Source organism: Sander lucioperca, chromosome 3, assembly GCF_008315115.2.
Source record: "Sander lucioperca isolate FBNREF2018 chromosome 3, SLUC_FBN_1.2, whole genome shotgun sequence".
In the NCBI taxonomy this organism is placed as follows: domain Eukaryota; kingdom Metazoa; phylum Chordata; class Actinopteri; order Perciformes; family Percidae; genus Sander; species Sander lucioperca.
Window position 1 is genome coordinate 28,730,161 of NC_050175.1, and position 24,562 is coordinate 28,754,722.

At 41.3% G+C, this 24,562-nt stretch overlaps 1 protein-coding gene across 1 annotated transcript; it reads left to right on the top strand.

Annotated features, from left to right (window-relative positions):
- Positions 1-953: 953 nt before the first annotated feature.
- tnfaip8l3 (tumor necrosis factor, alpha-induced protein 8-like 3) lies at positions 954-23,433 on the top strand. The gene is made up of 2 exons (XM_031306317.2): positions 954-1,323; positions 22,234-23,433. The coding sequence occupies exons 1-2, from the start codon at positions 1,278-1,280 to the stop codon at positions 22,794-22,796; spliced, it is 609 nt and encodes a 202-aa protein (XP_031162177.1). The 5' UTR covers positions 954-1,277; the 3' UTR covers positions 22,797-23,433.
- Positions 23,434-24,562: the final 1,129 nt, after the last annotated feature.

The following is a 24,562-nucleotide window of genomic DNA, read 5'->3' on the forward strand; positions in this document are numbered from 1 at the left end:
TAAGTTTGCATTGCTGTTAACTATATATATATATATGTATTCATTGATCTCTGACCATTTTGTTCCATTCTTAAGACTTAAATCTGCCTAGAGACAGATAAAAAACAGTCTTGTACAATTCTTCAAGTATATATTTGTTGAAAGGTAATGCATTTCAAAGCAGCAAGTGTTCTGAACTCTCTCTTTACTAGGGCACTCAAGGACACACTGACACTGAGTGGGCATTTATGATCAGGAAATCAACGAAAGCAATGCTGTGAATTTCGTAATTTATATGCTTTGAGAAGGCTTCTGTTTTGTCGACCGAGTATGAAATATTGCATGCTGGTGCATCCTTGAACATCCTTGAACATCTATCAAAACCAAGTAACTAGCCTCTGCAACAAATGGAAACAAATAAATTCACTATAAGAAAGAAAGAAAGACATCTAAACATATAGTAGCCTGTGCCTTGGATGGAATTGATCAGTGATGGAAAGGACTAATACAAATCAAAAACTACTGTCCTGTCACATTTAAATGTCAGATCCATCCAATGGTTATGGTACAAAGTAAAACAGTAACCTGGCCTGACTTCATGTGAACACCACAGATAGTAAGTGACTGATTTTATAACAGCCAGTAACAAGGGGTCATGGGATTTTTACTGCTGGAGATGAATTTCAAGTTGCCATGAATGAGTCTCTCCCATTGCTCTGCTAAAACACAGACAGCCCTCTTACCCAGAGACAGAGAGGGAGGGAGAGAGGAAGAGAGAGAGAAAAAGAGAGGAAGAGACGACACTTACAGCATACAGAAAGAGGTAGAGAAAGAGTTTGAGTGGGGAAAGCGTGAAGAGGCTGTGACAGCACCGAATGAGAGGAAGAGGAGGGACCAAGTGGCAGGGACAAGGGAGGGAGAAACCGAGAGGGGGACGGACCGAGAGTGAGCAAGGGGAGGGAGCATCAGACACAGGGAAAGTAGATGAGAGGGAGAAGGAAAGAGGGAAACTGAGGGAGTCAGGAGAAGAGAGGAGAGCAAAAGGAAAAGAGAGCAACAAAAAAGGAGGACAGCTCAGCAAAACAGTCCAGTAGAATTCCTCTCACAGCTGCAGTGATCCAGACTGGGAGGGGAAGTTTAGCGCACCAAGAGAAGAAGAAAAAAAAATACAAGAAAGTGCATTTGTAGATTTTTTTTCTCTGGGTGAAGAAATCCGAAGACTCCCTTTAGAGGAAAGGGAACAAGAAGAAATAGGAATCAGAGAGCTTCTTCAGCCTCCGATTGTCCTGCAGGGGAAGATGGATTCAGACTCTGGAGAGCAGAGTGACGGAGACCTGTCTCCAGGTAAGCCTCAAGACCATTACTGCAACTACAACACTAACATGTTGTGGTAAATACACCTCTACATTGTAGTATATTTGTTTATCCAGAGGGTCAGTGGGTTCTTTCTGCCTGTTTTCCAGTATTTGTTTTTTACGGCACTGGACCCTCAACATACACACATTTTGTTAATGGGGCTGTAGCTTTATCAACTCTGTACCAATTTATTTCACAATGCAGGCATCCTTACACTGATCAGCAGTTTGCCTACACATCTGAAAACTTTTTTAAGAACCCCCTCCCAAATCAAGAATCACACACTTTTTAACTTTTAAGAGTCACTTTATCCAGTATCTGTAGCGTCTTGCCGAGATGTATCAAAGGCAAGCTGCTGTGAGCTCTGATGCTGGTGACTGACAGAGCGTCGTTGAGTGTGCGAATGAAAGCTGGCTCAGTCACCACCAGGAACAGGCAAGCTCCGACACGTGCAGCCAGTTTGTTCATCAACACATCCAGCTACTGAGGAAGCACAGCCTCCCCGAACGCTTCTTCCTCTTCTCCGTGGTGCATTACACACTTCAGGGAGAATTGTTTTATGGTGTCAGAGTAAAGCAAAGCAAAGCAAAGCAAAGCAAAAACTTATTGCAGTACAGAGAGTTAACAGTTGGACTCAAACCTTAGACACACATGCACGCACACACACGCACGCACACACACGCACACACATAGTGCGTGGTACTATCTTTGTGGGGACCCGTCATTGACATAATGCATTCCCTAGCCCCTTACCCTAACCTTAACCATCACAACTAAATGCCTAACCGTAACCCTTACCCTAACCCTAACCATAACCATAACCTAATTCTAACCCTAATCCTAAAACCAAGTCTTAACCCTCAAACAGCCCTTTAAACTTGTGGGGTCCAGCATTTTGGCCCCACAAAGCTGTCCGGACCCCACAAGTATACTGTATTCCCGGTTTTTGGATCCCACGAATATAGTTAAACAAGAACACACATACACACACACACACACACACACACACACACACACACACACACACACACACACACACACACACACACACACACACACACACAAACACAAACCTCCTGGAGATAAGTTTGAGTTCAACGATGAATCAAATCTCCAAGAGAATGGTCAAATAGTCTTTGCTTTGCTACATACTCTCTGTAGAGATTTAGACTGATGCCTTAAATGACTTTGTCCTCTGTTAGAGAGATGTGGGTTCCCCTAAAAGGATTTTCCATTAGACACATGGATGGACTGTCCCTGGGTACTATTAGCAGTGCTGCTATAGGTGTCAAATAATGGACATAATTTTTTTAGTGCATGTTGTTGCCCCTGTTAGTGATAGTGTCATAATGATGCTGTGGCTGTTTGCCTCTTCATTTGATGGCATAGAGTTAATGATGCTCTGCTGAACTCTGGCCATCTGTCTATCCATCTGGCTCATTGTCTGTATGTCTGTCTGTTGGGCCATTGGCAAAGAGAGAGAGGAACCTTACAGTAATATGAGAGCCAGAAAATTTTAGGAACATCATCAGTAGGTGATGACACATATCATCTGCTGATTTTACGCAAACTGTTCAGTGTTAAAACATGAACCAGTACTTTATTCGAGGCAGAGGCTTTATCATGTGAAGGGATGTACACGTTTTCCAGAGACTGAGGCAGCGGTAAATCATGGACACATTTTCCTTTTTCTAAAAATGCTTTGATCTGCTAAAGCTTCTAGCAATGTAACGTGACATAATGTTTGTAATGTAAGAGGATTTAACTCTCGTGTCTTTTGGACACAAACACTATGTTACACACGGTGAAAAGGAAGCGTGACGTGAGAGCAAAAGCAGAATGACAATTTTCCCAGTTGAGAGAAAGAGACTCATACTCAAAATGCATTGCGTTTTGTGGCTGTGCTGTAGTTTCTTCTCTTCAGTCAAGTGTCAGTTAAAAAGAAAACTGGTATGGCTCACTTTGAGGTCAAATGTCCCAGTGAAACCTGAGCAAAGTTTATTTTGAAAACAGGCGTATTTTGAAAGCATTGCTGTACACAAACGGACCCTTATTCCTGGATGTGGATGAGGGATGTGTGATTGATCTGTGCTTTTAATCTGTATTCTGGCACAAAACTTTAGTGTAAATATTGAGGTATTTAGTTACAGGTGGCCTTCTCTGCCCTTGAGCTGTTAGTGGTCCTATGCTCCATTAGATTTATCCTCAGATAATTTTCTTTTCCTCTTCCTGGTTTCTCTCAGGTGAATGTAGATGGTTTTACAATATGCAAAAAAGGTCCGTGAACTTGGATAATGACTAACACCAAAAGTCAATTCAATTCAATTTTAATTATCAAAATCTGGTCCTTGCTGCTGATGTGTCTGCTGGAAGCTTTCCTACTGTATTTTTTTAACCTATGTTATTCAATTATCTCACACCAGTAGTTTCAGGGGAGATTTATTTATCATAGTTAACTTTTTTTATGACAGGTTATCATGTGAGAGGCAGGATGGACTATGGAGTGACACAGTGAGTCAATAGAGAGAGAGCAATAGTTTATTTTCTTCATTAGGTTTTTCTATCTTTGCTCCACAATTCTCTGTACCTTTTGTTGGGTTAAAGCACAAAGATCAGCTACAACACACATAGATCAGCTGTAACTATTCTGAAAGAAATACCCTTTAGGCTTTACACAAAAAATACACACACACATAAAGGCTCATATTTCCTCCCATAATCATCCAGTCAGCGAGTCATGCAATGAGCATGCCACTGACAATCCCAATACCCACAAAATGATTCATCCAGCAGTCCTCTCCTTCCTTCCTGTGGTGGAGTGGAGATGACCACACCTTATTATAAGTCAAAGAGAGGCTGGATGTCAACACACCTGTTCTGCTGGAGGGCTGTTGTCCACACAATAGGCGCACAGCAGATAATATACATTGCATTTCACTAAACAATGATACTTCTGCTTTCTGGTTTGAATTACTTGTTAGTTGTTATATTTGTCTGACATTATGTTGGTGAATAATCAGCCCACGGTCTACTTTTGGCTGATTCATCATGGTGAATGCGACACACTGTAACACCATAATCCAATTTGCCATCCTCAGAGCTACTTCCAGCCATTTGTGTTTATTTTGAATTTTCTATGGATAACAGACTTGTTGAAAAGAGAAGCTGTTTGTGTTGTAATAACAGCTGTGGGATGCATAAGGGCATGAGGGCTGTTGCTGTGGTTCTATTAGAAACAAAAAAGCTGCAGATGTTTGATGGCAAAACCGAAATGTAATCTTCGGCCAGGTATTCTTCAGTATTCACACATTGGTATACTGACAAACGCGACAACTCTGTTGCCGTTGTTAATTGCCACTAATCCACACTTCCACAAACACTTCAAAGATCCGTGCTGCAATAGAACAAGTCAGGAGCACCCAGCATCAGAGAAGAGCTTCTGCCTCATTATTGCCATGTTGGCAGACTGGCCACATGCTTTACACATGAGAGACAGGCCGAGTGGGCCAGCCCTGCATACACTGTAACACACACACACACACACACACACACACACACACACACACACACACACACACACACACACACACACACTAAAATAGCCTGCACTCTTCTTGCTCATTTCCTTGGTCTCCCAACACATGCATCCCTGATTTTTTTTTCTCCGCCTTTAATCTGGCCCACAGATGGAGAGTGCTTACTGCACCCCAGCCCTCTACACAAACGCACACACACACACACACATACACACACACACACACACAAACACACACACACACACACACACACACACACACTCACTCGAGACACCAGGAGCTGGTTCTGGAAAATTGTAACATGAACTGAGAAAAAAAAGAAAACAGGAGTGAAGCCGTAAGTGGAAAAGGCGACTCAGGAGAAAGGTTTTTTCTTCCTCTAGCTGCAGTGAAAGACAAACCCTAAAACTTTCAGGTCCCTGACCGGCGTGTGTGTGTGTGTGTGTGTGTGTGTGTGTGTGAGCATTTTCCATTCATATGCACATGCATGCGTTGACAAAATAATACTGTGGCATTTCATAGTGTCTGTGGGACATTTGGAGAGAGAACTGTTTCCCCACGGCTGAGCCATTACTGAAACATGAAATTAGACCGCAGAGGCATTTTGACAAGGCCTCATAGACACACACTCAGGAGGAGGAGAAGGCTGTGGTTTCACTGGAGGGCCAGTCGGAGCAAAGCAAACAGTCACTAGTGGCGCCTGGTGTGAGAGGCGAGCTATTTGAGGGAGAGCAGTGTGTATTAAGGAAAGGCTGGAATGGCGTCAGTGGAGCATTGAGCCTGTACAGGTATCTGTGGATACTGAACATTGAACTTGTATCTTTGTTGTTTTATTTATTCAAGTAAAATCACAATCTTTGATAGAAAATGTTGAGGAAAGTTATTTGTTTATTTTAGGTAAAGTTTCTGCTTTAACTTAAAATGTATTGTTCAGTGGAAGCCACAGCAGTGTGGGTTTGTCTTACCTACCGTCTCCTAATATAAGCTCACCATGCAGATTATATCAAGTTAATAAACTTTTCCTCTCCCACTTTAGGCAACAAAAAGGCAACAGAAAACGAGGCGGAGTGGGAGGCAATTACACACAAAGCGTTTCACACTTAACTCTGGCACAAATGAACTAACTGTGCTAATTATAGCATTTTAAGATTATGGTAGGGAAAAGTAAAATAACCATGTATATTCAGCACAGTATATCACAACAGTTAGTGTAGCAGTATGTCACATTAAGCTGCTTTTAGTGTACATTTAAAACTGTTTGCCTCTAGGGGGTAGAAGGCAGTGACAGAAGTCACGGGCAATAATGGAAACAGAGAGAAATTAAAGTTCTGCACTCTGTTATCCTTAAAGGTTAGGATTTGAATTAACACAATATGGAAGGATTTGGCTCTGGATGGTAGTGGAGAAGGTTAAGTTAAAAGAAGGAATGTAGTCTCTAAAAGTCAGAAACAAATCTGTGTGTGTGTGTGTGTGTGTGTGTGTGTGTGTGTGTGTGTGTGTGTGTGTGTGTGTGTGTGTGTGTGTGTGTGTGCGTGCGTGCGTGCGTGCGTGCGTGCGTGTGTGTGTGTGTGTGTGTAACCACAGTTATTTCCTGGTCATTAGTTAGTGGTGGGTTGGCAGCCAGGAGAGCAGCAGCACTTTGGCTTCACACTAAAGCGTGTCATGCCAGTGAGGGCCTTGAAGGCCAAAGCTTAAAGTATATCCACTTTTATCACTCCAGTCAAAGCAAGAGCAACCTTTTAATTGAGGCAGCAGAGACAGCTGAAACCCCGCCCCTTCTCCTGGCTAACCTTTGCTCCCCTAACATTTACAACTCCATGTAATTTTCTCATTGAGTGTTTATTGCATCTGTCTTCTTGAAAAGAAATCTGTAACATCTACTGCTGCACTGGCTAGTAGGATTCTTACACTTCATAATTTAAAAATAAAACAACTTATGATGGTCGCCAGTGGGAAACTGTGTTTGCCTCACTCATGGGAGCAGCAGCTGTTAAATGCTAAATGCTATAATAATACATAGCCAAAGTACTGAAGTCACTATTAAAAGTTATCATCTAAACAAAGTTGACATCGTATCATTTGGTAGTATACAAAAAACCTAAGTTACTTAGTTTTAGCGTATGTATGTGATTGTAACTTGGTTTCTTCCTTTATGGTACTCATTACTGTAATGCTCTCTTCAAATGTCATTTTATCATTATTTAACATCTCTGCTGCCTAAAAAACATATTGACCTTCCAGCCCCCTCTACCTCCTATTATTACAGCCATATTTGAACTAGCTGCAGCAACTTGAGTCGCCCAGTGACCTGATTACATCGAGATGAAACAAATACTGAATTGTTAAATTAGCAACAATACTAAATTGTTTTTAAAATAATTGGCATGTTTTTTGACAAATTGATTGAACTGCATGAAATACTTTGAAATACTAATGACTTACGATATGGATTCTGTAATTTGCATTATTAACAGTGTACATTCACTCAAGAACTGTACAATATTGATATACTTGTACTTTACTTGAGTATTTCCATTTAAAGCATCTTTATACTTCTACTCTGCTACATTTCAGGACGAAATATTGTATATTCACCTCACTACATTTATCTGACAGCTTTAGTTACTTTTCAGATTCAAATTTTATTCAGAATGCTAAAATAGCTGCAATATTAATAGCAATGTTATAGTAATAAAAGTCGGATAATTTAGTATATTATACATACTACAATGACAGGGGCCACTCTGCTGCCTAATGAGTACTTTAACTTTTGATACTTTAAGTACTTTTTGTTTCTAATACATTTATACTTTTACTTTAAGGGGCTGTACTCTATATTCAGAATATTAATGAAGCCGCAAACAAATATTTGCTATGTAAAGATATAATGGAGTAATGGCATCCAGTGAATGAAATCACACTCCCTCTGTGTGTGTTGTAATCCGAGCTCCTCTGTTCTAGTTTGATAGCCGGTCCGGCCATCCCTGCATGTTAATGCATGTGGTTGTGAAAAAACGTAGGTATTTCACATATTGGGAAGCGCTCTATGAGAGCTGTGTGGAGGCAATCCCTACCTGCTGTTTTTTTCAGTATTTTGAGTACAGCAAATTTTGAACACATTAACGCTAACCCCATAAACACTTTTTCCATCACCGGTTATTACAAATGTGGCAGGGTCTTCAAATATTACCTTGCAGTACAGTAAACACCCATTTAACATAGATTATTGACAGAAGACCCACTAAGTTATGGATGCTAATGGTAGGGAGGGTAGCTAGGGCAGGGGGCGGGGCTTTAGTTCTATATAAAGCCAAAGACAGACTGGGCCTCTAGTTATTTGAAGCTTCCCAGTGCCTCACTTTTACGTAAACTCAGTTATAGTGGGTGAGCTAGTAAACAAACCAGGAGGCCAAAGTTATGGGGAAAGCTGGCAAGGTCTGGATGAGTGTGCATGTGTGTATTTGTGTGCCCGCGTACATGCGTGTGTGCGTGCGTGCATGCACGTGTGTTTTTTTTTCTTTGTAAGCGATGCCACGGCATGCTGAGACTTGGCTGAAGTCTATGAGAGGGGCGACTCACCCAGTCCCGGAAAACACTTAACTTCCTTGCCACTCAAGCTCTGCTCAATGTAGATCTGATGAGAAATGAACAGAGAAAAGAAACAGCTAAACAAAAAGAAGACGAGAGCTTCATGAATACAAGACAAAGAAATGTGCTATATCTGGTTATTCATACAGCTGCACAAGATGCAAAAGGGAAGGATGGTGACAAGATGTTTTTGATGTTGTGTGGGTCTGTGTCTGACGTAAATGCACTTTGGCAGGAGACCATCAAAATATGGACATATGGACATATCTCTTCCTTTAACACCCCCACTTCCTCCATCCTTCTTTCTATCACTCCTCCACGCTGGTTTTAAAGGAAGTGACACATATGCAGGCTTTCAGAATGGCTGTGATTGTATATTTATTTTTATTTTCTCCTCCTGTGCTAATTCGGAGCATTTTTGAAGCAAACATATCCTCTTTATTCTCATTCATTCTACTTTCTCCTGCTTACTTCTATGAGTCTTGACTGAATGGTGGAAATGAAAATGTAGCCTACATATTGCCAGCTCTGGCCAACCCTCCCTCTTTCTTATGCACTTCTCCTTTCTCTGTAAATAGTTTTATTTATTTATTTCAAAGGAACCTTCTGTCTTGGTTCCAGGCCAGATAAAGTAAGAAAAGCCCCAATATTTTATCATCCTCTGTTTTTTATTAGGCCTCAGTCTCACAGTCTATCATTATGGTTCACACACAAACACACCCACCCACACATTTGTACCCAGCTTTTTATAAATAGTGTTCTATGAATCAAATCATTTTTGAGGTGGTTATCTACAGGATTACAGCTGAATTAACCAGTGATCACGTAAAAGCATTTTTGTGCTGTGTCACATTTCCACAGTGAAGTTTGATTGTAGTTGCCGCTCTTTTCTTTGTTTGCAGTCACGGTGGTTATCCGCCCACTTTCTCTTCCAGACAAACTGCGGCTGTCGCTGACAAAAATGTTTTGACAGTTTCAGAGACTTACATAACACTGGCTGTTTAGAGCTGTAAATGCAAAACCTGGATGTACTGTAGTTTGGATCATTATTGTGTTGTACAAATTATTAGTGGACATTTATGTATCCATGTAGAAATGCTCAGTATTTTTTGTCCTCAACCACCGCCCACCTTACAGCTGACGATCAAGGCAGAGTAGTTTTCCAGAGAAGCTCCCAGAGAAGGGAAGCAGAGAGGGGACACAGTCTCCAGCCAGTTCTCATGCCCGGCCAGAGGCGTAGATATAGACAGTACAGGCAGTGCAGTTGCATTGGAGCTTGTGGGGTGGGCGGGCTATAGAGAGTCACAGTTTTCTTTTTTTTGGTAAATAAGGCAGTAGAAATCTGACAAACTTGAAAAACTATTCAATTAAATGAATCATTTCCTAATGTTTTTGGTATTTCTGTCATATACAGATATGCAATGATGCTTGCTGGGTATGTTGATGTTGTCCAATGTCAAGCCTCTATTTGATTATGTGACAAGACAATATACGGTAGATAGTTTAGGCGCAAATTCTGTCAAAACTGACAAGCTGAGCACATCTGGACCCAAGCGAGCAGTCATGCCTTTCAAACATTAAAGCAGCATTAACTAGCGTGCACTAGGGCTCTTCATAACAACATTATGCCATTGTGCCCAGCTAACCAGCTATTTGTGGCCTGGCTCTTTACTTGCTAAACAATGGCAGACTTTAGTGAGCCCCAGCTGGTAAAGACATTAGATCTACGGCAAAGAAGAGGTCAAAGGACAAGTCTCGCAGGGCCCTGCAGTCCAGTCTGTGTTCTAACAGGATGTCCTGGATACCACCTCGCATCCTTTGCAGATTAGCCGCTTCTCTGGTCTTCATAACGAGGAGTGACTGCAATGAAAGCCAAGACGAGAACCAAAGGTGGTGGTCAAATCGCTGCTATCTTTCTCTGTCTCTCGCCCTTTTCTCTCCCGATCCTTGTGATCAAGCCAGCGGCGCATTAATCAGACATCTTCTACCACTGCCTCATTTCGCCTCATCTCTGTGGTTCAGCTCTACAGGGACATGGCCATTACAACTAAGAGACAGAGAAAGGCAGAGAAAGAGATGAGGGATGGAGCATTAAATAAGGCTGTACGGTGCCATAGGCAATCTGTTTTTGTGTCCCTCCTGACTCCAAGAGGCTCCTAAGTGCTTTTCCCTGGACTGTTAATCACAGTAGAGACACTTAGACCACTCCCAGGATAAACACACTTGTAGGTTCAAACATTGTCTGCTACTGTATATCAGATCTCTTCATTACAGCTACATTGACCTACATCAATTTGCTTTTATTGAAACTCACGATTACAGTAAAATGTTTGTGATGTTCTTCCATTATGCATTTTCCAGTAATGCTGAGTCAAACCGTGTTTGGCTGCACATTGCCATGTATTCTGACCAATACATGGAGAACATCCTAAAAGAGAAGACACACCTGCCCGATAATCGGCCGTCAGACTGTCTGGCGAGGTCAATGTTCAGTCTGGAGACAGGGCAGTCGGGACTCGCCCAGAAATGGGGAGCGGATGAGCCGCTCAAAATCTGATGAAAATCTTTTAAACTGACCTTTGTCAATCTGAAATGAAGACAGATTCAGAAACTGCATGGGCTATTTCTCACTTAAAATGTTTTCAGAAACATGTTTCGGTGAACTATTTTAGTACAATATGAGATCGTATTCTGAACAAGCCGCCATGACAGTCTGGCTGTGAATTTCCAGAGAAAAAAGAACCACGTGACGCGTTCATCCAGTCAGCTGCCGGTTTTCATTTTCTGGGAAATAATCAGACTGTTAATGGAAAGCAGCGCCGCCTGCTGCTATGGAGACGTATTACGTTTCGCGCACGCGCAGAGCGTACGCTCAAGTCGGCGTCGCTTCAGTGTGTTCTGAGCATAGACTGTATATAAGAATGGACCAACAGATCCCGTTGCTCTAGACAGAGACCAGTGAAGGCTGTTAGAAGCACTTTTCCGGTGAGCGCTGAGCGTTACTGCGCAGCCTCCAACTGAGAGAGACGACGTAAATGTGACGTGAGCAACCTGTCTGAAAGTTGTAAGTCTTCTGGTAGCTGTGCCAAGAGAAATCTCAATCATTCCCAATCTTGCAGAGACGGAGAGCGTAGGTATATGTAAGGAGATAACATAGGCACAGGCTAATTATTGCTAACTAAAATGCTAGTCAACATTAGTAATTAAACTTAAACAGCTAATGTAAGTCGAAACTGCCTGCGAGCTTCTCCTGTACTATACGGTAATTCCTCTACTATGCGACAGTAAGTCGCGTGGTTATGACACAATTGTTAGCCTATTTTTACAAAAACATCTGATACGGAGCCATAACGTGAGATACAAGGTAATGGAGCCTTTTATACATTGTCGTGTTTCTTTAGAAATAAACAATGGACAAATAAAGTCTTTAAACGTTTCAGATGTAAAGTTATTCACTGTCAAAGTGACGTCAAAATGAATGGCAGTCAATGGAATGCTAACGGGAGGTGATGGCTTGTTAGCATCAAAATGGCGCCATAGGAGGTTCGCGGTCCGAGGAGAGGCTTACCCCCTTGGTTCTGAGGCATTTTTTGGACCTCGGGACCCGACTGATCAGTCCGACTGCCTTTTCTGCCGACGGTCGGCCCGTCTGGTTGGTGTGTCAGGGCCATAAAGTGTACCATTTTCATTTAGACTGCTTGTTATGCCTTTCTTTTGACTGTTCCATTCAATTAAATCCATTTTTTTTTTACTTAAGCCAACACACTCACAAACCCAACGGGCAGGAATATGTTAGAGAAAAGGTTTATTTTGGGTGTTAATAGATCACAAAATCAGAACGGTTAGAGCTTATCCAGACCAAACTTATCACAATCCTAATCAAAAATTTGCTTGAAATGAACAAGTTTGTAAAACAAAAGTGGCAAAAGTGGTTGTAGCTGAACAGCCACAGTCAAAGCTCATGTGGAAAGCCTGCTGGGATTGGGCTGCCGCAATTCAGTTATGTAATGTCATCAGAACATAAACATGACATGTGTATAACTAGCTCTTAAGAGCCTGACCGATAATAGATTATTAATATATTGGCCAATATCTATATGTCAGAGCTTTTAAAAGATCTGATAATGATATATCAGCAATATTTATTTGTAGCATAAACTATTTTGATAAAAATCCAATCATTTTGGTTATTAAAGAACTGTCAGATTTGCACTGAATGGGATGTTTAACAGATGAAACGCAAACTTGTTAGTGCATATATAGAGGACAAACTGTTTTTTTTAACCTAACTCAAACATATATTTGTCATTTCTGTACTACAGTTAAACTCGGCTCAGCTAAAATACAATAATATCATCATGATACCAATATTTTGTGAGGATGCAGCCTCTTTCATGCCTCACCTCATACATGCTCTCCATGTGAGAAAAATTAAAACTAGGTTCAAGCAGAGACAGGTAACACCTGCACAAGCCATTATCGGCACAAAAAACACTTACATTCATTTGTCATGTGTTTTACACGAAGTTAGCAGTGTGCTTTGTAAAAGCCATGGGGATCTGTGAGGAGGGTACATCTGTATTTCCTGCTATTACACTTTCTCTCAGTAAAGCACATGTTAGGTGTACATTCCAGTTTCAGTCTGAGGCAATAAATATCCACATCTACAAAAGGGAATGAGCTTTAAACCTTATGACCCCACTTCACATGAATGAAAGTCATTAACACTAAAAGGGAGTTATTTATTAACCCTAAAGGTTTGAATACCCCTCTACATTCTGAGCAGCTGTTAATGGCACAGCAAATGACCTATTTCAGATTCAGAGTGCCCTTTGGAAACTGGCTGAGAGACGTCATGAATAATGCACATCAATGCACTACACCGTACTGTGTCTCACTCTCTTTCTCTGAGTAGAAATATGTTTCTCTGTTTCTCAGTCTTTATCATCAGTTACTTTCATCCAGATACAAACACACAACAAACACACACACACACACACACACACACACACACACACACACACACACACTGCATTACAACAGACAGTGTGCAGGGATGATGTGTTTGAGTCATCTTCTGATTAGAGCAGTCAGAAATACACCGGAGCCTTTAGGACGCAAAAAGACAAAAATCCTTCATTTGTTCAAGTGTCTGAATTCTTCTGCAGCTCCTTCCTTCATTCTGATTTACTCAAGTACTGTACATTAGTACAATCTTACTTGAACTTTTTTTTCCATTTTTTGCTACTTTATTCTTCTACTCCATTGCAAGTCACTGAAAAATGTTGTGCTTTTTACTACATTACATTTATCTGACAGCTTTAGCTACTTTTAAAATTGTACACAGAAAACATAATGACTTAAAAAAAATTAAATGTAGGGGGCGGCCTCTAGCTCACCCAGTAAGAGCATTCGCCCCATGTTGGCTGAGTCCTGCAGCGGCGCGGGTTTGAATCCGACCTGCTGCCCTTTGCTGCGTGTCATCCCTCATCTCTCTCCCCCTTTCATGACTATCCACTGTCTCTACACAATAAAATTTTAGGACTTTTACTTGTAACAGAGTATATTTTGTGTGATATTGTTTCTTTCACTTCAGTAAAACACCTAAATACTTCTTCCAACACGGCTGGTCGTGCTCTGGTACCAGCTGGCATAACACACCATCCCTCTCCTCCCCACTCCAGTCGATTGGCCCCTCAGGCTTGCTTAACACTAACCCTGCAGGCTATTAAAAACCTCTTTACAGTTGCTGAATGACCTGCTCCATTGTTTTCCTCAATGCAGCCAGAGAAAGTCTGCAGTGTCTCCTCATTGGAAACGAAAAGCAAACGAAAAGGTCAAGGCAAAAGAAGAGGAAGTCAAGCTGTCACCCTTGTTTACGTCTCTTACATTTCTTTACCCTGACATTTTCTTGGTATTGATACATTGTTCATCTTGTGTTTGTTCTTTGTGAAATGGCAGTACTGATTTATTACTGAGGCTTTTGCTGCACTTTGTGCCACAGCATGAGCACACAAGCTGGCAGACTTTTTTTTATATGAAATATGAACATATGCAACTACTGCAGAAGTCCAGTAAACATTAGGCAAAAGGGGATTACTGTAGAAGTGTTCTGCTGTTTGTCTTATTAAACAAAATATTTAAAAAAGAAAAATGTCTGGAAAAATATTGTGAAACCATTCACTTTAGAGAGGCATGTATTGACTACTCAGTTATAAAATATATTAAAATAATAGGTTGCACATGAAAAGTAAATGTACAGCAGGGGACTTTGGTAATGACTCCAACTGGGCAACAAATTAGATTTGCAGAGCTCGATAGCTTTTTTGTTTGTCACTAACCAAAAACACTCCTAACCTCTCTTACTTTTGTGCATCTCTGAGTCAGGTTGTCTCTTAGCAACATTTCATGTTTGGCTGTTTGAACTAATAATGTTTACAGGAAGGAGTGTCTGTGCTGAACACTATGACAAATTGACGTTTTTCTTTTTTGTTTTCTCTCTTCTTATCGAACGTCACACATTCATCCTGTGCTACAGTAATATACAAACCTAATAGAAAAATGATTGTGAATGAACACCTGTGTTTGTCGTGTGAGCGCATACAGGCATGTGTGGTGAACAAGTATCAGTGTCGGTCTGGCAACAAAACAAACATCCCATGCACCTGTGCAGAGAGTGTGACCTGGTTGTGTCTAATACTAAACATGTTGTCATTAGCAACCCCAAACAGGTGTGTGTGTGTGTGTGTGTGTGTGTGTGTGTGTGTGTGTGTGTGTGTGTGTGTGTGTGTGTGTGTGTGTATGTGTATGTGTGTGTGTCAGATACCTGATACTTTTAGGTTTTCGAGCTCTGCAGAAGCTCTAAATGGTTCAGAGCTAAAATATTATGTTATCAGCTGCAGAAGATTCACAGCTCAGGATAGAAAATAATTTGGAAAAAATGAAGACAATTACATCATTTTTTATTTCAGGGTTATTTTGATTTTGCATTTCCATTACTTTTAATCTTTAGATACCATAGTTCCCTATTCATTTAATTATTAATTTAAATTGTTCAACAAATCTAGGTGAAATGCCTTTGTTTATGTTGTTATATATTACCATATATTATATTATACAACATGTATATATATGGGATGTTTTTTATATGCTTGGCTTTCATCTTAGTTAATAGTAGTAGTTAGTTGATAATTACCTTAACTGGTTAGTGGCTGCGGATCACTTAAAGCCAGGGTTGGTAATGTTCAAAAGCTAGCAAGATTTTAAAGTAGCATCTCCTCCCCCTGCCCTCGGGGCTCCAACCCACACACAGACTGCTGCTTCGCTGCTCCAGAGCAGAGCAGACCAGGAAAAAGGACCGCAAACTCACCAGTAAACAAATACCTGATATTATCATACCAAATGTTTAAAACAAACATGACTACTGTTAGCAATGTGGCGACGACGCGCATTGAGCTCAGGCTCGTACAGTGGAGGGGTGGAGTACGTGCAGCGGGGCTAGGAGGCATTTCATTGGTTCGCTCAAAGGAAGTGATCGATAAAGCAGCTACAGATGACGGATATTTTTCGCTCCTTTTTCAGAGCCCATAAGTGTATATTGGAAATAGTCACCAACCCTGCCTTTAATAACTTAATTGATCTCTATTTAGTGAATATCAATATCTTTGATCATCATCACTGTAAATATAAAATTGATGATGATGACTGAGTATTCTAATTATTTAAAAAAAATCTGCTGTCGAGACATGAAAACCAACAGACAAAAAACAGCCGATAAAAGACACACACGCACAGATTCACACACACATTCACACAGTTGCCTCGGTCAGGGGTGTGAGTTCTGCAGCGTTCCAGCTGATAAGCCCTCCAGCGTTGACTCGGTAAAGGCCAGTCGGCCCTCATCAGTGTTAGCTGCTGGTCCTGCTAGTGGTTCATTCCTCTGGTTACTCTGGAAAGACACCAACACGAGCCTCATGACCCTGTCCCACAGCCCAGCCGCCCAGCATGCTGCAAAAAATCTCCAGATTAGCAAGTCTTTTTTTTTTAAATTTCATGTTCAAGTTTCAACTGTTGAGTTTTATCGCTTTTAATGTGCCAAGGGGTCAGGATCAGCTCACTTAACTTCTAAAGAATGCTACCTTTCAGACACTTAAACTGTGTTTTTGTAACAAACCTGGTAGCAAAGATATTGCACCAAGCGTTCATCTTTTTTGTCTGGTCTCAATATGGGGCCAGTTTGTTTTTGTACAGTTTTGGAAATTCAGCAACACAATTAGTTTTTCATCCATCTTTCAGTACAAGCAGTGGTCAACGCAGTGATTGGCTGCGACCAAAAAGATCAGCGCAGCTCACATCTAATTTAACAAATTTGTGGAGGATTAGTTTTCTAGAAGAAGCTGTGTTTTTGTGATAGCTATATTGTTTTGCTATTTTGCTATAAATGGTCACTTCATTGATATAAGTGCCTCTGACTGAATTGAAAAATAAATCAGCCTAGATGCATATTTTTTGCAGGGTACCACCTTTAGCCGGGCAGGTTTGGCTTGTATCCATGTTCCACACTGTATGTATGTTCTGATGCAGTGCAGCAGAAACTGTTGACTCAGCGCTCTAAAAACATCAGGCGGAACAAAGAGAGACTGTCTAGTCAACAGCCACGGCCAGAGAGCACCAAGCACCTTACTAATCCTGATGTTAAAAGTAAACTTCACCAATTCCCAAACATTCTTATGTAACCACTTTGATGGATTCCTACTCCTGCTCCTGGTTTTTTTTAGTAACTTATTCTCACATGCTGCATTACACAGAATAGTCACTTTATTTTGTGAAACCTTCACACTTGAGAACAAGTGAGAATATAATAAGCAGGCAGGAGAGAATGTGTGAGAGCAGGAGAGAGATAAGTAACAGGATAGACAGTTTTCTGACCATCTCTCTGCTGACAGCTTGGACTCTTCTCTAACTCATTCTGACACTCTGGCTCATGCATGTCACTCTTATCAGCCTCTGGGTGACAGGCTGCATGGTAGTGTGTGAGAGACTTCTCGGTGTCTCCATGGGCTCTCTTATAATCATCTACACTCACTTACTGTAAAATCTTCAGCCAGACTCTCCCACCTTCTTCCCCAGCACTCTGACTCACACCTCAAGCAGCCTCATCTTCATCACCCCACACACACACCACACACACACACACACACACACACACACACACACACGCACACTCCTTCAGTTTTGCTAACATTCTTCGCCACTCTGGTATGTGCAGACTTGAGACAAGGGTGAAGGCAAGTTTGTGGATAGCCACCTGCTGGTCCTCAGAAACAGGCTCCAGGCTGTATGATGGGGGGTGGCAGAGGAATAATTAGTCTACTTTTAGCTCTGCACTAAAAACAGAAAAGATCCAATCACTTCCTTTCATGCATCACTCTTTTAAGTTACAAGTTTAACTGATCTCTGCATTGAGAATCACAGATCTTGGTTAATTAATTGCACAGAAGAGAAATTCACCAGCGACTGGTCACACATACTGGTAGGATCCAAATCCAGATAGCCTGCACGACGATTGGTACGACAAGGCCGGCTTTATGGGGCAAGCTGTCACCTTTATCAGTGTGCCAGCGTTTCAGAAATCTATCCAGTTGGGTTTCTGAATATCAGAGGCTCACTGGAACAAAGAGCTGCTTCAGAGAAACAGGAAATAACAGTGACAAAGAGAGCCTGTTGATGAGAGGCACAGATCTGCGTAATGAGAACCACAGTTATATGTTCTGGTGTTGCAATTCAAAAATCATGGAAACTACCATATTGGTGTGATGTTTATTTTCATGCTATCTATTCGTCACCTCAGGCATGAAACATTTAACAGCCAAAGAGCTACAAATTGGAAATCGTTAGAGACCAAAACAGATTTAGAAGAAAAGAATAGTGGACTTCCATTTGCCAGGTTACCAAAAACACAACTCCAATTGAATGGTTATGTTAATCTGTGTCTGCAGTGTGTGAATTGGCAATTATAATTATGTTGGCGATAACAATAACTTTACACATGTGAATATGTCATTGTCATGTTTCAAGCTTGTTCTGCTGCTCCCAAAACATCAATACATAATCAGAAATGATTGCACAATCAGGAGTTAATTCACTTTCAATTTCTTTTCAACTTCTTTCTTTGACATCTTCATGCTCACCCACTCTACCTTTGTCTAACATACAATAAGTTTCACCCCCACGCCCATGAAGCTGCACAAAGGAACTGAACATCAGATCTTATGTATTGGGAAATGACTGTAGACAAAGATATTTGCCGTGGAAGTTGTAAATGTCATAGCAGGCTAATTATATGTACATGAAATGTCATTTAGCTTCAGACCAACACATCAAATGTCAATTCTGTACATTCACATGAAATGCCACAATTAGGATTTCTCCCAGTTGTTGGGCTGCATTCCATCCCTTGTGCATGTGTGTGTTTAAATAACACACACATATATATATATATATATATATATATATATATATATATATATATAGACACACACACACACACAGATGACGCGATGATGGTGTGAATGGTCACATAGCTGTCTGTTTTGATAAAAATTATAATGACAACAAAGCAGGTGTCTTTGAATTTGGGCTCATCTGCTGTTCTGTGCTAAGCTTACTGGGCAATGACACCCCCATGGCCCCATCCACTCTCTCTCTCTCTCTCTCTCTCTCTCTCTCTCTCTCTCTCTTTGGACATACATGTGGAGGAGGACAAGTCTGACAGTATGCCTAGGGAACAGGAGGAAAAAAGTGAGGCATCTTTCCTGGGCTTTAATCATAATAGGAGTTATCTGGTGTCTAATTTGTAGCTGGGTGGCACCTAAAAAAAACCCCTTTTGGATCCTCCCACTCTTCACATTTACACAGACACATGTTAAGCTGCTGGAATTGCTGTATGATATCACAGGCAGCCTTTGATGTTCTCCTCTATGATAAATTGCGACATAGTGGGACACTGCATAAAACCGTGATCAGTCTGAAGAGAGACACTGTGTGCAAAGAGGTTCTTATCAGTGTACAGCTATTTGATGTTATCCAGAACAGATAATCATTCCTCCCATACTCAGCCAACCACACCACAGGCAGCTCCAGGAAGGACGCCGCCCTGTGTTGAATGTGGCTGCACCGCTTTTTATCTACTCCTCAGCTCTCACTTGTCAGACTGTGTTCTGCATTTAGTTACTTTTGTAACTTTATTTAAAATCAAAGTACGATTTTGTTTTTTGTAAAATAAACTTTTAGTCAGCAGCAGTTCTGTATATCCAAGTTTGGAATGGATTGGAGGATGAGCCTTTGTCCATGCCAAAAAACTGAATCATCCGAACAGGCATGCTGTGCCAGTGCTTTGCCTTCATATTTACTGAGATCACATTAAATACTGCTAAATACCAATATCAACAACAGCAAGTTGTGTCTCAACCACAAGAAAAAGTCTTCCTCTAAATAACAAAGAAATCAGTACATAAGATCAGACTGTTTATGAGTACACAGAGTTCTTTATGCAAGGGCAAAGTAATGTCAATGGAAACTGGAAAAAGGAAAGACCCATATTTTTATTATCAACAGAGCTGCTATAGCCTGCTTGTCCAGATGGAAGTCAGCTTTTTCATGTAAACATACTGAAATTTAAGGGTGGTTGTTAAAGACTATAATAATAACATGTACCAAGATTTACTTTAAAAGTGCTTCTTTCTTTTTCCAATGTTCAGTCTACTGTATTGATAAAAAAGACTTAGTTTATTCATTCAATATCGCTTAAAGGACAATGCCCTCAGTGTAACAGGTGTGATCTTGTGTTGTGTTATGTAAAGACTCCACAGGCCAGAATTCCCAGTTGAGTTGGTTGGTTCTTGTAATAGACAAAAAGTGCAGTCACTGAACTGTCCTTGAACATGTATCTTCAACAATGATGATATAGAAACATGTCATTACCATACAAACACACAGCTTGGCAGGTGGCTAACTTATCTGGCAACATAGCCTCCATGCCACCAAATCTACAATTGCATAAAAGTCTTTGTCCACGTCTTAACACCTCTAGGTACATACAGTATGCAAGTTCAAGTTTAAGTTTATTAGCCATTTCAACAGTGCAGTTTATGGAATTTGTCTTGGTGTGCCCACATATACCACCTAATTGACAACAGTGCACCGACATAACAAATTGCACACATATACCTCACATATTGACATCAAATGCACAGACATAAACATAAACAACACATATTGCACTTTAAAGTGTGTAAACCTCATACTGCAATGGCAAATGGGAATGTCCCTAGTGCATTGGGGCATTCCATAGTGCAGAGAGGACAGTCCACAAATACTTAATACTGCAGGGAAAAACTTTAAAATGTAACCCATGTTATAGTGTCATATAGCTTGGAGGTAGGTGCTATCTCTGAAGTCTGCTAGTGATGCTTCTATACCTCTTCCCTGATGGCAAAAGGATGAACAGGTGATGTGCTGGGTGGTAGGAGTCAGTGGTGATGTTTCTAGCCTTTCTGATGATTCTAGTGTCATAGTGTGAGGCTATGCTAGTCAGACTACAGCCAATAATCTTGGAGACTTTCTCTAGCTGTTGCTTATCCTAGCTGTTCACGTTACCGTACCAGGACAGGCTAGAGAAGGTCAGCATGCTTTCCACGACAGCTTGGTAGAAATGAGTCATGCCTTTCTGGCTAATCCCAAATTTCCTCAGCTGACGGAGGAAGTAGAGTCTCTGATGGGGTTTGCTTACAATGACGCTCAATGGTGTTTTAAGCCCCCAACGTCTCCTTCCAGGCAGCGCTGCGACCGTTGACTTCAAGGCACCTAACCCTAACCGTAACCTTAACCATAACCATAGCTTAATCCTAGTTGGGGGCTTAAAACACAGATAAACTACAATGACACTGATGTTCAGGTCCCATGAGAGAAACTGGTGTATGGTGGTGCCTAAGAAGCAGACGGAGGGGACCCTCTCAACAACCTGGCCATTGATGGAGAGGGGAAGGTGCTGGGCTATCAGTTCTTTGGTTTTAGATGTATTGAGGATTAGGTTATTGTTCTCACGCCACCTCACCAGCTGTACTGCTTCACTGCTTGACTTGCCCGGTAAACAGATTCATCACCATCAGAGATAAGACCTATTAAAGTGGTATCATCTGCAAATGTTAACAGTTTAACTGATGTTGAGTGGGATACAGTTGTTGGTATAAAGAGCATTGATATAATGATACAAATATGAACATGGCAGCTGTTTTCAGCAACAACAAAAAAAGAAAAAAAGAGTAGCAACTAGCTTGTAAACATAGTGGAGCATGTAGCAGCTAAAGAGCCAGATATTTCCCCCATGAGTTGGTGGAAACCAAAACAGAGCTAAAAGCAGAATGAATATTGGATTTACATTCATCAGGTGGACAGACTCCAAACTAATGCTAATGATGTTCCATGTCTGCTGGATGTGTGAATAGGCAATAGCTGTCTGCTAACAAATTTGTCAAATCACCTTCATGAGGTGATAATATGTGTTGTTTTTGTAGCTTGTTCTACCGCCCCCAAGTGGCTAAAACAGTATATTTATACTGCTTTGAAGAATCAGTGCATGACAAGCTACCTAGGTAGGATCATTATTTTACAGTTTTGTTCAGTAACATATTCCTTTAAAAAGGTAATGTTAGAGTGAAGATTTGTGCCCTTTAGGAACCCAAACAACCTGTCTTTCTTTTTTCTCTGCCCTCAGGACAGGAGAGCTTTAACTCTCGCTCCCTGGCCCTGCAGGCCCAGAAGAAGATCTTGAGCAAGATGGCGACCATGGTAGTGGCCAACATGCTGACAGATGACACCAGCAGCGAGATCTTGGACGAGCTCTACAAGACGAGCCGGGAGTTCACCAAGAGCAAGAAGGAGGCCCACAAGATCATCAAGGACGTCATCAAGATTGCCCTGAAGATCGGCATCTTGTACCGCAACCACCAGTTCAGCCCCGACGAGCTGGACACAGTGGAGCGCTTTAAGAAAAAGATGAACCAAGCAGCCATGACGGTGGTGTCGTTCTATGAGGTGGAGTATACCTTTGACAGGAATATTCTGTCAGAGCTTCTGCTGGAGTGCAGGGACCTGCTTCACACCCTGGTCGAGCAGCACCTGACGGCGCGCTCACATGCACGCATCGATCACGTTTTCAACCATTTTGCCCACGGAGAGTTCCTGGCTGAGCTGTACGGGGACAGAGAGGAGTACAGACTCTCCCTGAGGAAGATCTGCAATGGCATCAACAAACTGCTGGATGAAGGAACTCTTTAACCACACACACCTGAACTCTTTCTCCTCGTGCTCCTTCTCTTGCTGGTTTCTCCTGCCTCCTTTCTATTTCCTTTTGACTTGCTCAACCCTGACTGCTTACATCCTCTTCCCTCTTTCTGCTCTCGTCTTCCTGTTTCTTCTTCATCCATTACCATGAAGCTCGCTGTAACATCCTGCTGCTGTGGAATATTTTAGACTGTCTTTTCACTCAGCGGATCATGGCTGCACACTGGGACAGCCTGTATCGTGTTGTATGCATTATAGCATTCCAAGTCATCCCCTTTGTGTGCAAACGTGTACTGTACCAATGGCCAAAAAACATACATTAGGTATAGTTGGATATGGAAGATAATCAGTAGTAGTAATCAGTCTCTCTCTTTGTGTGTGTGTGTGTTTGTGTGTGTGTGTGTGTGTGTGTGTGTGTGTGTGTGTGTGTGTGTGTGTGTGTGTGTGTGTGTGTGTGTGTGTGTGTGTGTGTGTGTGCGCGCACATGTGTTTGTATGTGATTCGTTTGAAAAATGTGTTTGTACATAAGACCAACTATGACATGGTGTGTGTATTACAGTATGTATCTGTGTCAAGCTTCTCTACAATGGTGTAACACTTGTCTTTTATTAAAGATTTCTTGTAAAGATTATTTTGCAGTTCTTTTGATGACAATATCCATGTGAACTGTGAAAACAGTTTTAGGAAAGATGGGTATGATGATCATTTTCTCTCAGAGCTCATTTCTTAAACAACATGTGAAGGAAAACAAATGATTTGCCTGCCAACCAGTTCCTTTTAGAATAATGCTTTAAATTTATTCAAACTAAAATGGCTAAAAATACCTATTTTTTAACAGCCACCATGACAGAAAATGCATGGGTGGATCAGATCTGGAAAGTAAGCCACAAATGGTGCATGAAGCTACTACTTTCCTGTCCATTTGACCCACATGCCCGACAGGCATACATTTGCCAACACTGATTTTGAAATGAGCAGGAAAATCAGTGATTTGTCATTTCTGGTTCATTAGATGCCCTCTGGGCTACTCTGCTCTCCAGTCCAGGAAAATGTATTACTTGCGGCTGGGTGTGACTCCAGCTGAATTATTTGGGCAGCCAGTAGAGAAGAAGTCCCGTTTAATGTCTCTGTCTCCTTGTAGAAACACACAACAGACAGACCACCCAGCCTTTGAGCCTCCATGTGCACTCATGTACTACTTGCTGCCAGGCAGGCACACATTAAGTTAGCTATGTAGACTTAGTCTATTTAAATGTTATTGGACATTAAGAGAAAGGTGGCATTTGTGTCATTAACCATGTACTCAATTTACTTATATTGCCCCTTTGTTTTGTTATTCTCCTGCAGTCTCCAGTGTGAAGTGTATCAAAAACATAATTCATAATGTGAGATGAGAACTGTAGGAGTATACAGCACATGCGCGTGCGCGCGCACACACACACACACACACACACACACACACACACAGACACAGACACACTCACACAAATACATCTTTTGATGTTGTCCTGGAGTTGACTAATATTTTAGAAGCTAATTTGTTTTTTTGTGTGGCTTCACTGTCGTAGTTAGGTACATTTACAAACAAGTCACGTCTTGGTCAGGGAGTAATTTCTGTCATTATGTAAGATCCGACTTTTCCTTTAACCCTTTCCATCACATCGTAAACCTAATAATCCTTAATCGCAAAAGGGCAGGTAGACTCACAACAGACAGATCGAAGCAGCATGGCCCAAGATATATGCTGACTTTTGTCCCTA

Coding starts and splice junctions, on each gene's coding strand:
- tnfaip8l3 (XM_031306317.2), top strand. CDS start 1,278: ATGGATTCAGACTCTGGAGAGCAGAGTGACGGAGACCTGTCTCCAG. Junction 1,324..22,233: donor TGACGGAGACCTGTCTCCAG/GTAAGCCTCAAG, acceptor CTCTGCCCTCAG/GACAGGAGAGCTTTAACTCT.